Source organism: Carex rostrata, chromosome 34 (genome assembly GCF_964058835.1).
Source record: "Carex rostrata chromosome 34, lpCarRost1.2, whole genome shotgun sequence".
Classification (NCBI taxonomy): Eukaryota; Viridiplantae; Streptophyta; class Magnoliopsida; order Poales; family Cyperaceae; genus Carex; species Carex rostrata.
The window spans coordinates 3,884,904-3,902,406 of record NC_135951.1 but is presented as its reverse complement, the minus strand read 5'-3'; the positions used below and the strand labels follow the sequence as shown (position 1 = coordinate 3,902,406).

The 17,503-nt window shown below is 37.7% G+C and overlaps 2 protein-coding genes across 2 annotated transcripts; both read left to right on the top strand.

Annotated features, from left to right (window-relative positions):
- The first annotated feature begins 336 nt into the window (after positions 1-336).
- Positions 337-2,984, top strand: LOC144548877 (uncharacterized). Its single transcript, XM_078297587.1, has 4 exons — positions 337-506; positions 684-2,663; positions 2,765-2,940; positions 2,981-2,984. Exons 2-4 carry the CDS (start codon positions 699-701, stop codon positions 2,982-2,984), a joined length of 2,145 nt encoding a protein of 714 aa, XP_078153713.1. The 5' UTR covers positions 337-506; positions 684-698.
- A 19-nt stretch (positions 2,985-3,003) lies between these two features.
- On the top strand, positions 3,004-3,946 carry LOC144548776 (uncharacterized). The gene is made up of 2 exons (XM_078297486.1): positions 3,004-3,581; positions 3,653-3,946. The coding sequence occupies exons 1-2, from the start codon at positions 3,032-3,034 to the stop codon at positions 3,835-3,837; spliced, it is 735 nt and encodes a 244-aa protein (XP_078153612.1). The 5' UTR covers positions 3,004-3,031; the 3' UTR covers positions 3,838-3,946.
- The last annotated feature ends 13,557 nt before the right edge of the window (positions 3,947-17,503 follow it).

Genomic DNA, 17,503 nt, shown 5'->3' with positions numbered 1-17,503 from the left:
GATAGGTACAAAAATACTGTTTTTAGATGGTACAGATTTACTGATTTTGTACCTATCTAAAAAAATAGTAAACCAATTCCTAAAAATATAAAATTTGGTCTCCAAACATATTTTAGTATAGAGGTTAGGTTGAGCGGTTTAGATTGACTGTTTGAACTTTGAAAATAATAGAGAAGAATGGAGGCATGATGGAGGCACAAAAACATCGGCCATTTTTATTAATACCCAAAAAAAAAAACATTTTTACAATAATAACCTGACAATTTTTTTTTTTTAAATCTGACCAGACCGCCGGTAATTGGGGCGGTCCGATTCCATACCAGACCGCCAGGACCCTGGGCGGTCCAGTAGGGACCAGACCGCCGGTAATTGGGGCGGTCCACTATGCTGCCATATAGCAGCTCTGTCTGCTGTCTCTCTAGCACAGTATCATTTATTAAACCACAGAGAAGAAAGAGAGAGCGATTTTGAAGCGATTTTAAGCGATTTAGAGGCGATTGCTACAGGTATATTATTTTTTATTTAATTATTTTATGTTTAATTTTTAATTAATAATTATTATACCCGCAGTCTGTAAAAACTATAAATTAGGCTTTAAGTAATATTATAATTAACTTTTAAATTCCAAAAAATAATGAATCTATTATACTGTAATTCTTATGAATGTTTTTTTTTAAATGTAGTTTGTTAAGGACAAAATGCTGGTTGCACTGTACGTGGGCGGTAGGCTAATTAAGGGTGCAGATGGCGTGTATTACTCGAAAGATGCCTCATTCGGCTTGCAGGTTAATGAAAGAACCACATTTATTGAACTTAAGCAACTAGTATATGAAAAGACTGGTGTGAACCCCGACCGGTATGAATTAGAATTGGCTACCCGAATTGACACACAACGGGCTGGGGCGGGTAGACCTTACTTTGTGAGTTTTCCTATAACAGATGAGGAGTTGTGGAAGGCTGTGTACCAACAATTTGAGTCTAGGGGGGTCGCTATGATAGACTTATATTCCAGGAGGGTTCCCCAGGCCGGGGCTAGACCTTTTAGTGCGGCTGGGGCTGGACCTTCTAGGGCTCCCCCTGCTGGACCTTCAGGTTATGACAATTCGGCTTATGACAGCCAGGGGTACCACCACTCCCCTCATGACAGCCAGGGGTACCACCACTCCCCTCATGACAGTCAGGGGTACCACCACTCCCCTCATGACAACCAGGGGTACCACAGTCCCTGTTATGACAACCCGGGGTACCATAACTCCCGTGAGTTTACTGAAGTTGTACCACCACCACCACCACCGCCCAGACAGACACCCATAATCCCTACATTTCCAGCTATACCAGAGTCATTACCGATACAGTTATCCGTTAATCCAAATGATACTAATATTGATGTTGATGCTATTGATGCCATACCGGAAAGAGAAATGGAAACCGGAGATGAATACCAAGGAATTTGGGAATCTGATGACTTATCAGATGGTGATGCAAATGTACCAGGTTTGTCCAGGGAAGAAAAATTCCCAATCAGGGGTCGAGGGAATAGGCATCCTGTCGCCACATTCAACGATACCACAGCTTTTGAAGAGGCTGACATTAGTTTCTTTGGTCCTCGTGTTGTATACAATCGTGAACTTGCCCCAGGGCAAGTCTATACCAACATAGATGAACTTGTAAAGAAAATCTATGAGACTCACGTTCACGGCAACTGGGAATGTATATTAGAAAAAAGAGAATCAAAAAGATTGGTTGTGATATGCAAAAATGCCCCTCGTTGTGAGTTTCGCCTTTATGCAACCCCTGCGGGTTCGGGGGAAGCATGGATAATTAAAAAGTGTGAACCACCTCATACATGCAAGTCTGCGTCCACAAGGACAGACCATTCAAACCTGACAGCATCACTAATTGCCGATGCAATTGAGGCAGACATTAAGTTGGACCCATCGATGAGCATCAAGGCGGTGGCTATGGCCGTCAGACACAAATACATACATGTAATCCCAAAATATAACAGGTTGTGGAGAGGTCGTGAACTTGCGATTTGCAGAATATTCGGTAGTTGGAAGGATTCATACAACTATCTGACACCATTGCTCCAGGCTATGGCAAGTACAAATCCCGGCACTGTATTTCAGCGGTGGCATGGCCCCATTTATGATAAGAATGGAGTACTAATAGAGGGAGTTCAACAATTCAAGGGCATTGCATGGGCTTTTGGTCCTTGTATCCAAGCTGTGCCATTCATCAGACCCGTTATCAGCATTGATGCATGCTTCATGTCTGGCCGTTACGAGGGGAGGCTACTGATAGCATGTGCATATGATGCTGAGAACCAGCTGTTGCCTTTGGCGTTTGCAATTGTTCGGAAAGAGGATGGTGAGAACTGGGGATTCTTTATGCAATTTTTAAGAAGACGGGTGGTTGGGCCAACAAAGTTTTTCTCTGTAATATCAGACCAGCACAAAGGAATAAAATATGTTTTTGATCATGAAGAATACGGTTGGTCAACACATACTGGCGAGTGTGTGCACAGGTTGTGTATGCAACACGTTGCGGAGAACCTTAGCAAGGCAACCGGAAACAATAGCTGGGTCCTAGAAACATTCAGACGTAATTGCAAAAAGAAGAAGCCAAGAAGGGTGGAAGAGATGAGTAGAGAATTTGCAAAGGTATGTGTTTGTTGATTGTTTACATGTCTTATTGTACTTTGTTAACATATTTTTATTTTAATTGTTTACTTATATTATTTTATTTCCTTATTTATATGTAGTATATGCCGAAAGCAAATCTGTACTTAATGAAGGTGGGCAAAAATAACCCCAGAGATGTCCAAGAGCCACCAGCATACGAGAAAATATTTCAAGCACGTGATGGAGGTTACCGTTGGGGAATTATGACCACCAACGGCTCTGAATCGCTGAATGCAGTCTTCAAGGAGAGCCGGACGTTGCCGGTGGCTGCAGTTGTAGAAGACACTTTCTACAAGTTAAATACATGGTTTCAGGAACGGCGTGCTAAGGCCGCAGAATTAATAAGGATGAACCAGTCATTTTCAACAAGGGTGGAGGAGAAACTAAAAAAACACAGGAATAAAGGTGCAACTATGACCGTGATCCCGATGGGTAATGACGGTACAGAATTCGAAGTGCACAATCCAAATGAGTACGTTCCTTCCAGCCGTAGACCAGATGGCACTATGGAGTTTGTGAAGAGGGCTTTCAAGTACGTAGTGCAATTCGGAGAGGCAAGAGAGGTGACCTGTACATGCCAAGGACCCCAACTAGCTGGAATACCTTGTAGTCACGTGATGGCGGTATGCCGAGTGAGAAACTTCTGCGAGGATCACTATGTCGCCGACATGTATCGTACCGATTACCTTGCTTCTACTTGGGGTGGATCTTTCCATTCTTATCCCAACCAGCATGAGTGGCCTGCGTATGTCGGTGATAGAATACTCCCTTCAGAAGGATGGATAAGGAAGGGGAGGAGGAGACACAAACGTGCTATAATGACCATGGACGAGATGGGTGGTAGGAGGCCATCGGGAAATCAGGCTCGCCGTTCCGTTTCTGACAGGCGCAGGGCAGGTAGGTAGCATTTTTCAGAATTAATTTATGTTTTTATTATATTGATAACTGAACTCTGTTGTTATGTTCAGATGCCATAAACGAACACAATGAAAGAGAAAATGCGAGAGTTGTTGCTGAAGCAACTGGTAGAAGACAACCACCTCCTGCGACCCAATCATCTAGTAGCCAAGGGTCTACAAGTACTGCTGCACCTGCAGCTGGCACCAGAAAATCTTCCCGTCTATTGGGTCTATTCCGACGTCGTGAAAGATGAACTTATTATTTTGCTTGGGAGAACTTATTTTGTTTGGTTTGAACTAACTTATGAATATTGGTGAACTTCAGTTGTATCATTGAACTTTAATTGTATTCGTGGACTTTACTTGTTAGACTATGTTAGACTACTTCCGAACTACAGTTATATTATCTAGCATATTCAATAATTAATTCAGAGATAACTGATAAATTGTCTGACAAGATGATAAAATACATCAAGAAACATCTCACAACGAAAAAACCAAATTGACGAATTTAAAATCCTATTTCTTAGCAGTCGGCTTCTTACTAACTGACTTCGTAGCAGCCGAATTCTTAACAGCCGTATTCTTAGCCGCCGGCTTCTGATTGGTGACACCCGACGATGTGCTCGCCGAATTTTTTTTCATACCATATCCATATGGATTTTCCACAAAGTCATCGTCTGAAAGGGGTGGATTTTCAATGGGACATTTGACACCAACTCTTTTCAAAAGAAGTATTGCATCACAGTGACATTTGGTAGCATGAGTACATCTTTCGCTATTGTCCATCCTGTTGAACAGAACCACAAACGTAGACTAATTGTACAGTAAACATAGACTAATTATAAAATAAAAAAAAATACCTGCGGATTTAGTAGTGGAGAAAATCGTCTGAAATCGCCGAAACAATCGTCTGCGCTCTCTTTCTCCTTCTTTGTAGTGTGTGTTGGAGAGAGAAAATGCTGATTTTGTAGGACAGCTAGTGGACCGCCAGGGATACCAGCGGTCTGGTCCGTAGCAGCTGATTTTGTATTCGTGAACTTCACTTGTTAGACTATGGTAGACTATAATTATAAGTGGTGTCATAACTCTTTATAAGTTTGATGTAATTTGATTTGATAATGCACATATTTTTGGGCGATTTTGAGGCGATTGCTACAGGTATAAGACCGTTTCGATGAAATTGCTTAGTTTTAACACTTGATTACTTATAATTTGACGAAACAGATATGTTGTAGTTTCATAAGACCGTTTCGATGTAAAGTAGAAAAAACATAAAAACCATGGATCAACATAAAATAAAACTGCAATCATAATAATACTACAGTCCAAAATACATCATAAAAAACTGCAATCATAATAAAAACATCATTAAAAACTGCAATCATCTCTTATGCTTCTTCCCCGAGGGACTGAACCTAGCAGCTGCTTTGCCTTTGAGCTCCCTGTCCGGCTGCACACGCCTCGGTATCTGCTGGGAGTGAGGACTCATATCTCCTAAGTCCTCCTCTCCACCCTGACTCTCATCACCAGTGAGGTCAACCTCCCCCGGGCCCTGTGTATACATGTACGGCGTACCCGTATCGGCTCCCCATGGATCAAATGGAATGACTGATCTGGAATCGGTGGTCTGCGTACGCATCTCCCATGGATCCTCAGCCCAGCTAGGTGCATAGGTGGCAGGAGGCGGTGCGCCAAATAATGCAGATACAAATCCATCTGTGGTCTGAGATGCACTCCCACCAGACTCATAGTCGTGCTGCATCGTATCTCTGTATCTCGGTCTCGAAGAGGCAATCACCTCGTCATCTGTATCCTCACAGGGAAGGTCGTTCGTGCTAAAACCGAGGGGGTCTTGCCGAGCAGGTACTCCATCCTAAATTTAAATAAGGTCAGATCTAATATATACAAAAAAAACTCTGCTATAGAATGTAGAAAGCTGACATACCGGGCCAATCTCCACCGGAACTCCATATTTATTGTAGTAAGCGTCCCATCCTTGGGTATTCAGAATCCACTCGTGGAATGCCCAACCTGAGTCATCAGCTGCATAATTGAAAGTTAACTTAATTAGAACCGAGAATTCGAGGAAAATGAAATGATTATGTGTGTCCTACTTGTAATATTAAATTGTAATCACCTGCAGGAGGTGGCGGCATCTCGGAGGCGTAGATAGGGACTGGTGGCTCATCCGGATTTCGCCTGGTAGTCTTGATCGCCTCCCGCCAATTGATGTTCTCTCCAGCATCGCGCATCATGCCAATGAGGCGGCCTTCCCAACCGCCTACCTCCACGACTGGTGCCGTGTGCTCGAGCATTTGGCATCCTATGGCTCGCCAAGCATCCCTCGCCATGCAGACCAAACTGTGTCCAACCCCTCTCACAGCTGCCAGTAACTGCACACAACATATCATCATGATTATGACAACAATAAGTAATTAAAACTTGCAATTTTTAATTAAAGTATATTTCAGTTGTACTTACCGCACGAGCATGGATCGGACCCCAAGGCAAGAAACTCCTAGATGAATCCTCCATCAGTCTACGTCGAAGGGTGTCGCCGTAATGGCCTGTAAGGTAGACTGACGGCATGCCGTGTCTCTGGTACCAGACCTCATATCTCAAACGTCCGGGACCTACAGGCACTGACTCAGGAGATGGCGGACTCCATAAGTGCTGCTCCGGATGTCCAGCCCAGTCGTACTCCAAGCTGAAACGCTGCCTCCAGTCGACTTTGGGCTTGCAGTGAGTCGTTCTGCAAGTACAATTAATTAGAAAGTCCAGAAACGAAATTAAAATGACAATAGTAAAGTGATAACGATATTTGTTCCTTTGACGATAGTACTTACTTGTGGAACCTGTCCGTCTCATCCTGACCAATCAGCGGGTACTCCGGGATGAAGGCATCCAAGCCGAACTGTCGGGACACCCGATCGGGATAATGGTACTCCACTATCCAGTAACAAACTAACGGTCCCTGATAAAACGAGAGTGGTCTCTGCTCCAATGTCAACCGACTCAGAAGACCGCTACGATAAAATGCACGATACGGGAACCAATCGATGTTACAATGTCGGAGCATCTGGAGTTGACCCCGGACATAAGAAACCCCCTTGCCCGTCTCCTGGTAGTCGTGATCCCTGCCCCATATAGCAGCATATGCGGGGCATCTGTCTGGGTCTGGAACTCTCCAACGGGGAGGTGGATGTGGTATATCTGGCCGACATATGGGCAGATGTGACCACGACCAATGCTGGAGTAGAAGAAGTGGCCCTTGAATCTGCTTGTTCTTCACCTGAAATTTTAACTGTAAATATGAACTCGGTATGAATTTTCAACTTTAAAGTAACAACAAAATTAGTACAGACTTACCAAACAAGCGTGACACAGGGATCTGTATAAATGGGCGAGAACGGCTCCACCCCAGTTCCACCTCTTAGGCTTATCAAGGTCCCTCAGCAATGAGAGAAACATAATCGGGACCGAATCACCGCTAGAGTCCACGAACATGACGGCACCGCACAGATCCAGCACAAAAGCCCTAATATACCTGCAACATGAAACAATCAATATAAAACATTGAAATTATTGAGATTACGAATATGAACAATATTAACAATATTGAAAAGCGTAATGGTACCTCCTGACCGCCTCAACATCGTCTGTCTCAGGGAATATCTGATTCTGATTCTGGAAGAAGTGAGCCCGGAGTGATCTCAGAGAAATACAGTAAGCAGAAGACCGGGCCTCTTCCTCCTCCCCCTTCTTCTTGTTGAACTTCTTCTGTAGCTGATTCGGATGACACCCTAACAACTCCGGTATCATCCTCTGCAGGTCTGGATGGTCTGAGACGCCACCTATGGGCTCGCCATCGATAGGCAATCCCCACAATGCGCTCACATCACCGAGGGTGACTGTCATCTCCCCAGGCGGGAGATGAAATGTATGCGTCTCAGGTCGCCATCTCTCCGCTAGACCGTGCATCAGATACGGATTGATATTACTCTGTGGCATCATGGCAATCTGATACAACCCAAGCTGCAAGAGGCATTGGGTCATCAGCGGATGGGGAACAAACGGAATCTCAGACCTGCGGTGCCTCACCATAAGTAAGCCATCGTCCTGTATTTATTATAAATTTATGAGACTCAAATCGTGTTATTTTTTTAGTAATATGTACATTACGCATAATAATCACGTACCTCAAGAGATGCCAATGAGACACGGTGCTTAACATGATGGGTCCACAGAAGAGGACTGAAGGTGTCAGGATCGTGGCAGCGATAACTAGGCTCGGCCTCAGACGACTGACCCGCTCCAGTCGGATGCTCAAATCCTGCTCCATCTCCAGCCACATCCTCATCAGACGACGGGCCCGCTCCACCCGGACCCGCTCCAGGCGTAGGCCGTAGTCCCCACCGTCTAGATTTAGGCATACTACATTTAAAAAAAAAAAATTAAACAGTTCAAAAAATAAAATATTATGTATATGTGTATGTGTATGCCAAAAGATAAAATATTTGATATATTTACGAAGTGATATCGTAAATTTTTATAACTTTGATTTTTATTTTTATTTTTATTTGTTTGGTGAACTATATGTATAATATACACATACACATACACTTATTTCTAGCATATTCAAAAATAATGCAGCTCATGTTCAACTAAAATACCAGGAATTTAAAATTCATAAAATCCATATACATTACTAAATAATACAGAACCGTCGAGTCCATAGAATAAGGTAACATAAAATTAATACAGCAACAACCAGTTCAAATAGCAATTATACAAACCGTTACAGTTAAAACATAAAATACTACAACAACATACAATTGGGGTCTAAGCCTTACGAGACGAGGAGCTTGCTCCCTTTTTTTCCTCACCCCGACGCACGCACGCAGGACACTCCCACGTAGTGAGACGAGCGTCATTCAGCAGATCTGCATGCAGGTCCATGCAATTGGGATGAACAGCTTTGCCACATTTATAACAGAAGAACATATCCACCATATCTCCCTTCAGCTCACATAAGCAGCACTGTCCCCATCCAGGTGGAGGGACCCTGTCCACCCAGCCTTCCATCAGCATTTTTCTAATTGATGAATCAAGAGTGCTCAGAAATTCTTCATTATTTTTGGGTGAAAACAATCTTTCCAAATTCCGCATCGCGTAGGCTTCAGCCGTCCAAAAATTATTAATGAGTGCTCTTTTTGCTTCGCGTTCGGTTTCAGTTCTTCCTCTATTTTTTCCAACTTTGGGTGCCATTATAACTAGGGTTTCAAGTGACAACAATTGATTAGGAAGGCTAATTATGTGCGTAATTAAATACTAACTGTACAGTAATTGATTAGGAAGGCTAATTATGTGCGTAATTAAATACTAACTGTACAGTAATCAACGACTAATTAGAAAATAATAACAAAATATTTAAAAAATAATTGACATAAATATTTTAAAAATAATTAAAATAAATATTTTAAAAATAATTAAAATAAATATTTAAAAATTAATTAAAAGAAATATTTACAATTTTTACAAATAATTAAAAGAAATATTTAAAAAATAATTAACTAAATAACATACTTACAATTTTTAAATTTCTAAATTCAAACAACAATGTTGCATAATATAAAAAAAAATTATGATTTTCCTAAGAATATTCGGAACCATTATATTAAATGATATAATATATTAATATTTGTATTTAAGTGGTCAATCCAAGCTACAAATAGTAGGGTCCTCATATCAGATATATAAGGCTTAAAATTATAAGTATAACCAATTACAAGTGCATAAATAGAATAATAGATACATAAATAGTTATTAAAGGAGAAGCTTCCATAAACATACAATTTAACAGAGTTATGACTTATAATTCCTAATCAATTCTTACAAATTCTTAAAAATTATCAATTTTGTTCTTAAAACCCTAAACTATCAATTTGAGTTTTTATCCGTAAACCCTAACCATAAATTTTTATTAATAACCCAAATTTTAACCAATTCGACAAATTCGACCACAATTTTACAATTCTAAAGCCGATATCCAACTAATTTTATTCAAATATAGCCCAACAACAAAGTCATGGCCCCAATTCCATACAAATTCAACCAACAACAATCTTACGAACTAAACCAATTAATTTACAGATTCAACCGATTAATTTACAAAACCAACCAATTAACACAATTCATTTACAAATTTAACCAATTAACCCAAACCCTAAACCCTAATCGGGTCGCCTTCCGGGAAAATCAACAACCCGGGAAGGTCACAAGCAATTCGGAACAACCAATTCATAACGAGTTTTGATTTAGATAATTACCTGAGATAGCTTGAACACACAACGAGTCAGCGGGTTGCGGTCGGTTTCGAGATCCTTCGCTTCGCCTCCAAACCTTCCCAAAAGCACCAAATCACGATCAATGTACCACAAAGACACCCCTACGAGAGAGAGAGGGGCAAAAATATTCAAAATTGGTTAGAGAGAGAGAGAGGGAGAGTGAGGCAGAAAGAGAGAGAGAGGGAGAGAGAGAGGCAGAAGAGAGAGAGAGGGGCAGCAGAGAGAGAGAGTGCACCTGGCGGAGCCGAGCGGCGGGCGTGGCGGAGCTGGGCGGGCGTGGCGGAGCTGGGCGGGGTGGGGGGCGCGGCGCTGCGCTTTTCTTTTTTTTTTTCGTTCTGGTTCGGTAAACAGAGAAAGGAAGAAGGGGAGGGGGGGCTAACGGGTCGGGTATCTGGCAGCATAGTGGACCGCCCCAATTACCGGCGGTCTGGTCCCTACTGGACCGCCCAGGGTCCTGGCGGTCTGGTATGGAATCGGACCGCCCCAATTACCGGCGGTCTGGTCAGATTTAAAAAAAAAAAAATTGTCAGGTTATTATTGTAAAAATGTTTTTTTTTTTGGGTATTAATAAAAATGGCCGCAAAAACATGGAGGCATTTGAACCCTCCTCAAAATGTATTGGGACTGTGGGGCTCCATCTAATTCTTCTTTTCAAATGTAGTGGGGCCACCCTTTTTGAAAAACAAAAACCTTTCGCAGTGACGTTTGTAAAAAAGTTGGCTCGGCAATTTAAACATACGAAACCAATAATTTGATTTCGTAGGTTTAAACCAAGCAGAATTTATTGCAGACAGGTATTCTTTTTCTTCCTGTCGGACGAAGACTTCAATAAGAGTAGACTGAATCTCTTAATTATGAATTTTGTCCAATTCAAGCTTTCTAAATTCTGTAATTTGTTACAAATGAAGACAATATTTTAATTTAATTTTCATATTATGGAGAGATACAAATGAATTCTTAGTGACAGTTTTTGTTTTATTTTTAGTTGGTTGGTCAAGTATTATCATAGATGTAACTTTTATTCATGGATTGGAAAATTGGCCAAGTCCAGGTTGACTTGGCCGAGTAAGAATGGTATTGGTTGGGTCCGAGCCAAGTTTCGTCTGAGTCTCACGGCCATTCGTTTTTTCATCAAAACTCGTTTGAATCGTATTGATTTTGCCAAGTTATCTGATTTTTGGTCTGAGTCAGGCCGAGTCCCTTGATTATATTATGTTTTTTTCCGGATAGTTGATGATCTATGATTTCAAATAAAAAAAAAATCAAATTATGCAAACATAATTTGAACTAGAAAAGTTCTTAACACATACTTTGTCAAAATAATTATGCACTAAATTTATGCTGCTAAAGTAATTTTGCTCTTTTTTACATAAATTCTAACTAGCTTAAGCTTGTTGTTACAGGTTACAATTTTAAGAGATGGAAGCCAAACTTGCTTCAGTACCTGGGCAGTGAAATCGATAATGAAAAACAAGACAAGGATGAAGCAAGCTTTTCATTAGATTCGACTAAAATTCTGCTAAGGGGAGTTGCATACAACTGGAGGGAGACAAAGCAAATTTGAATATAACTGGAGACAACATATTTGAGTACTGTATGTGAATTGTTTAGTTTATTTATAAATAATGTATGTGACTAGCTAGTATAGTAGTGCGTTGCTATAGTTTAGTTTATCTATAAAAAATGTTTTGTATTTGTAATACTTATATTATATTATAAAATTAGTGAATTATTTGAGTACAATATTTTGTTTTAACATATATTTTTTTCTACAAAACAAGTTTCTGGCAAAAAAAAAAATTTGAATTTCCAATCCGATTCTTCTTATAAAATTTGAATTTCCAATTCTGAGTTTGAGAAACCATGCTTTTATTCCAATTTTTTTTGCTCAATATATACTCGTTGTTCAATTTCATGTTTTTTTTTGTTCTTTTGATGGTGTTATATTTTTAATTTATCAATAAAATGTCAGATTAGAAGTTTGAGCCGTATCTTATTTTTTTTTAAACAGAAGGATTCCCAAGTTGTCATCATCTTATTATCCTGTTATTTTATTTGTTTTTCTTGGTATTGGTACTGTGTTTAATATCTTTTCCATGTTATTTACTGGAGGTGGCAACAACTTGTTAAAGAGCAAGCTGGGTCAAACTCATAATAAATCTATATGTGGGTCAAACTCAATGTTCACCCACTACATTAGTGATCCATCCACTACATTAGTGCTCACTCACTACGTAGAATGTATTCCAACAATCATTCTTTGGTAGTCTAAGTCGTCTGACAATGACCATATTAATAAGTCATGAGAGTTAACGGAGCCCGATTATTAGATCCGAACCCTAGGACATGCCCGACCCGATATGAAAACATGCAAGGAAGGGAAATGTTGCATTGCTCTATCACAGAGTACATCCACTACAATATATATTGAAATGGGTTTTTCTCTCTCACAGAGTGCTGCTCTTCTTATAGTTAGTTAAAGAGAGATGTATGTTTGGTTAGAAAGAAGTTGACCACAATATTTTCCCTAATGAGTCGTTATAGTACTGACCTACTACAATAGTGATCCATCCGGACTTTGTATATTTTGTTCTCCTATACTGTAATTAAGCTTTTACTACTAATGCGAAGTTGCATCACAAACAGACGTGCACACATGCGCACACACCATTAATTTAAGTGACAAACTAAGAAATTTTTCTAATCTATATGCTTGCCATTAAGCTAATTAAAATTTTTTTTTCCTTTTCTAATAAGCAAATAAATTAAGGAAAAAAATAATATTCATATCCGCTTTATTCATCGGATACAAGTATGATAATCACGTAAATGGATTGTATCGAGACTCTTCATTAATATCAAAATTAAGAATTATTACAAATCTGTATTTTGTGTGGACCTGCAAATGCCATGCAAAAATATAAATTTTTTATTTTTACCATTTAAGAAAAAAATCTTTTAACCATTTTATTTTATTTTATTTTTATTAGGTGTCGCAAGTTTATACTACCGAACCAGAAGGGAGTTTCCGATAAAAAAAATGAAAATATATTAATTTTTTTTATTTCGTGATCCTTTATTTCTCCCCATGCAACTGGCATTAAACGTGCTCCTTTGTTGAAATGTAGTGAAACCCACCCTTTAATCTTTCTTGAAATAAATAAATAAATAATGTAGGGGGGCTGTGGGGCACCCGTTTTAAAAAAAATATTTGGAGTGACCTTTGTACGTAAAAGAAAAAAAAAAGTTGCTCCACAATTTAAACCTACAAAACCAGTAATTTGTTTTCGCAGGTTTAAACTGCGGACATGATCTATATCGAATTTTCAAGAAGAAGTGGTTATTTATTTTTTATTTTTTTTGAAAGAAGGTAAATAAAAAAAAAATCGTGCAAAAATTTCCAAGCTAGCTAGCTAGCAGGATGCACAACAATAAATTCAAGTCTAGATCAACATAGCAGTATTTATTGCAGACATGTATTTTTTTTTTTTTCCTGTCGGACGAAGACTTCAATAAGAGTAGACTAATTATGAATTTAGTCCAATTCAAGCTTTCTAAATTTTGTAATTTGCTACAAAATGGAGCTGCAATTTTAAGACAATATTTTCATCTAATTTTCATATTATGGAGAGATACAAATGAATTTTTAGTGACAGTTTTTGTTTTATTTTTACATGGTTGGTCAAGTATTATCAGATATGTAACTTTTATTATATTCATGGATTGGAAAATCGGCCAGGTCCAAGTTGACTCGGCCAAGTTAGAACGGTATCGGTCGGCTCTGAGCCAAGTTTCGTTTGAGTGTCACGCCCATTCGATTTTTCCAACAAAAATAGGTTGAATCGTGTTGACTCGGCTGAGTTATCTGATTATTGATGCGAGTCAGGCCGAGTCCTTTGGTTATTTTACGTTTTTCCCTGATAATTGTTGATCTATGATTTCAAATCACAAAAAAAAAACAAATCAAATTATGCAAATATAATTTGAACTAGAAAAAAAACTTAACACATATGTTGTCAAAATAATCCTACACTAAATTTATGTTGCTAATGTAATTTTGCTCTTCTATGCATAAATTCTAATTAGCTTGTTCTTACAGGTTACAATTTCAAGAGTTGGAAACCAAAATTCTGCGAAATCAATAATGTATATTAGCAGTGAAATCAATAATGAAAAACAAGACAAGGATGAAGCAAGCATTTTACTTGATATATTTGACCAAAATTCTGCGAAGGAGAGTTGCATACAGCTGGAAAGTGAGACATAGCAAACTTGCATATAGCTGGAGACAACATATTTGACTGTATGTGAATTGTTTAGTTTATTTATAAATAATGCATGTGACTAGCTAGTATAGTAGTGCGTTGCTGTAGTTTAGTTGATCTATAAAAAAAGTGTTTTCTATTTGTAATACTTGTATTATATTATATAATTAATGAATTAGTTGAGTGTAATATTTTGTTTTAACATATATTTTTTTACTATTTTCTTTTTTTTTTTTTTTTTGCTACAAAACAAGTTTCTGCCTAAAAAAAATCTGAATTTTCAATTCCAGTAGATACATCTTTCCAATTCCGAGTTTGATCAGAAACCATGCTTTTATTCCAATTTTTGGTGCTCCATATATACTCGTTCAATTTCATGTTTTTTTTGTTCTTTTGATGGTGTTATATTTATAATTTATCAATAAAATGTAAGATTAGAAGTTTGTTTTTTTTGTTCTTTTGATGGTGTTATATTTATATTTATATTTATAATTTATTCTTTTGTGTATATAACCGATCCTGATTCCATATTTTCCACTAGTGAAGGATTCCCAAGTTGTCATCATCTTATTATCCTGTTATTTTATTTGTTTTTCTTGGTATTGGTACTGTGTTTAATTAATATCTTTTGCATGTTATTTACTGGGGGTGGCAACGAGTTGTTAAAGTGGGTCAAACTCAATGTTCACCCATTACATTAGTGATCCATCCACTACATTAGTGCTCAGTCAATACAATCATTCTTTGGTAGTATAAGTGGTCTGACACTGACCATAACAATAAGTCATGAGAGTTACCGGAGACTGATTATTAGATCCGAACCTTAGGAGATGCCCAACCCGTTATCAAAACATACAATTGGGTGTTGACTTGAGCGTGGACTTGACTATGAGTCTATGAGGCTCTCAAAAAATCTCTGCCTTATCTTTGATTCTAAAGACATCTTTTAAGTGACAGCATCACAGCAATCTCTTTTATATCAGATGAGAAGTCCAACCAAGGTCTTTTGAAGTGGTCCTTACATAGGTGTATGGTTTTTTTTAATTGATTTAGATGGGCTTGGGCTTGGGCTTGGCCTAGGGGCAATTTTTGTTCACCAAATCTACGGCCCGGTTACTCAAAAAATGGAATGGCTGCCTTGGAGTGTTGTAAAACCTAATATATGAGATAGTGTAGCATGCATGTGCAATAACATAAGGTGTTGTTACTTGAAGATTATTTTATTTATTTCTTTATTTAAGTATTTCAAAATTATTAAAACTGGCAGTTGAAATTCATATATTTTCTCTTTTCAATTACAGTTACTTTACGTCTGTTGCTTATCTCTTCTTCTCCAACAAAATCAATACTACAATATGTTTCATATATCTTTCACAATAGATTGTGAACCTCTTATTCTCTTTCATATCTCTCATGGTCTATCTCCTCGTTTTTTTTTTTTTTTGGGAGGGGGGAGGTGAAACTTCATTGACTGGTGATCGGATCAGTCGCTGATACAAGTCGTTGAAGACCGATTTTGTTGTAGTGACTCTATGGAAAGAATCGCTGAAATGCTTTTCTTTTCCAATTAAACTTTTCCATGGAACAACAACTACTTTTTTAGGATTGCAAATAGGACCTTTTTGTCTACAATTTTAATCTTACTATATAGTTAATAAAACCATGGATGAATGGTGATGGTCGTGCCATGTGGACCCCGCTGGTCAATGAAATAATTCTTATGTTTCAAATTTCAGAATCTAAATAGTCAATCATCGACATATCCAAATCATTCAATTAAAAGTTAATTTAATTATGATCAAATTGATATTTTCTCTAATTAATTTTTTTCAAATATTAATTATGTAAATTTCGTTTTATTTATTTTTAATTATGGTTTACGATTAATTAACAAGGGATTGGCTAATATCAAAATATTTGTTCCGGAGCTGTAATGCAACCAATTAGTTTTTCGATTTTCAAAGTCCAACAGTTGATCCAAACTGTTAGATGTGATATTTATATAAAATGTACTTGAAGATCAAATTTTAATTTTTTTGCAAAATTTTTACTATTTGTTAAGATAGTTTTAAAATCGCCTATTTAAATAAACAGTGAAATTTTTTTTTGATCATTGAATACACTGATTTAAAACTGAGTTAATAAATAGTAAAAAATTCCTCAAAATGTAAAATTTGGACTCATAGCACATTTTAATATAGATTGAATTTTGAACAATTTGAATCGCCTGTTTAGACTTAAAAAATATAAAACCAAAATGTTTGTTCCATGGCTTAGAAACAAAAGTTTTGATATTAACCAACCTCAATTAACAATATATACAAATATGCATTATATATCTTATCACAAATTGACTACAACTGACAGTTAATTTCATATATGTAACTTGACAACCCACTGTTTTATTATTTTTGTAGGATGGGTAAATAACTTTCATATGAATAAAAAATAATCAAATCCGATTTACTTTTTTTTTTTAATCACAATACATATTTATAAGCTTTATGTTGTAGCATTGATTGAGTTCCGCATTATCTGAATTAATGTCATTTAAAAAAATATTTCGAATATAATACAAAAATTATTGATATAAAAATATTTAACATGGAAAATGATGATCATTAATATTTAAAAACATTGACAAATAAAGTTTACGCCTAATATAAAGTTTGCGGACTACAAAAATTAGTCACATCAAACTTTACGGCCATTTTTATTAATACCCTTAACAAAAAACTTAATTTTAAAAATGTCATTTTGTACCGTTTTTTGTCAAAACTACCCCGACCGCTAGGCCCACGGGCGGCCCAAAAATCCAACCAAACCGCTCGTGGCTGGGGCGACCCACGGGCTGTTTTTTTTTTTTTTTTTTTTGGAGATTTTAGTATTTTAATTTAAATAATTTTGTGAAGAAAAAGTTTTCTTGTTTAGAGTGTATGCCAAAAAATAAGCATTTAAAAATAATTGAAAAAACACTGTTGGATATTATTCTCATTTTATTGAGTAAGCATTTAAAAATAATTGAAAAAAATGTTGACTCGGCTAGACTCGGACAGACTCGGCCAGACTCAGGTTGACTTGGCCTGAAAATCGGATAACTCGGCCGAGTCAAACACTGTTCAGCCGAGTTTTGCTGAAAAACCATGCAAAACACTGTTCAGACATGGACGTGAGACTCGGGTGAAACTCGGATTGGACACGGCCGATACCGAGTTGACTCGGAATCGGCCGAGTTTCCAAACCATGCATTTGCGGTATGATACAAGAAAATATTTAACTTCGAGGATTCAGCTTCTTTGAAAACT

What these genes read in the sequence shown, in the direction of transcription:
- LOC144548776 (XM_078297486.1), top strand. Translation starts at nt 3,032, where the DNA reads ATGAACCAGTCATTTTCAACAAGGGTGGAGGAGAAACTAAAAAAACAC. An exon ending in TTCTGACAGGCGCAGGGCAG is followed by an intron (nt 3,582 to 3,652) that starts GTAGGTAGCATT and finishes TGTTATGTTCAG; the next exon opens with ATGCCATAAACGAACACAAT.
- LOC144548877 (XM_078297587.1), top strand. Translation starts at nt 699, where the DNA reads ATGCTGGTTGCACTGTACGTGGGCGGTAGGCTAATTAAGGGTGCAGAT. An exon ending in TGAGTAGAGAATTTGCAAAG is followed by an intron (nt 2,664 to 2,764) that starts GTATGTGTTTGT and finishes ATTTATATGTAG; the next exon opens with TATATGCCGAAAGCAAATCT.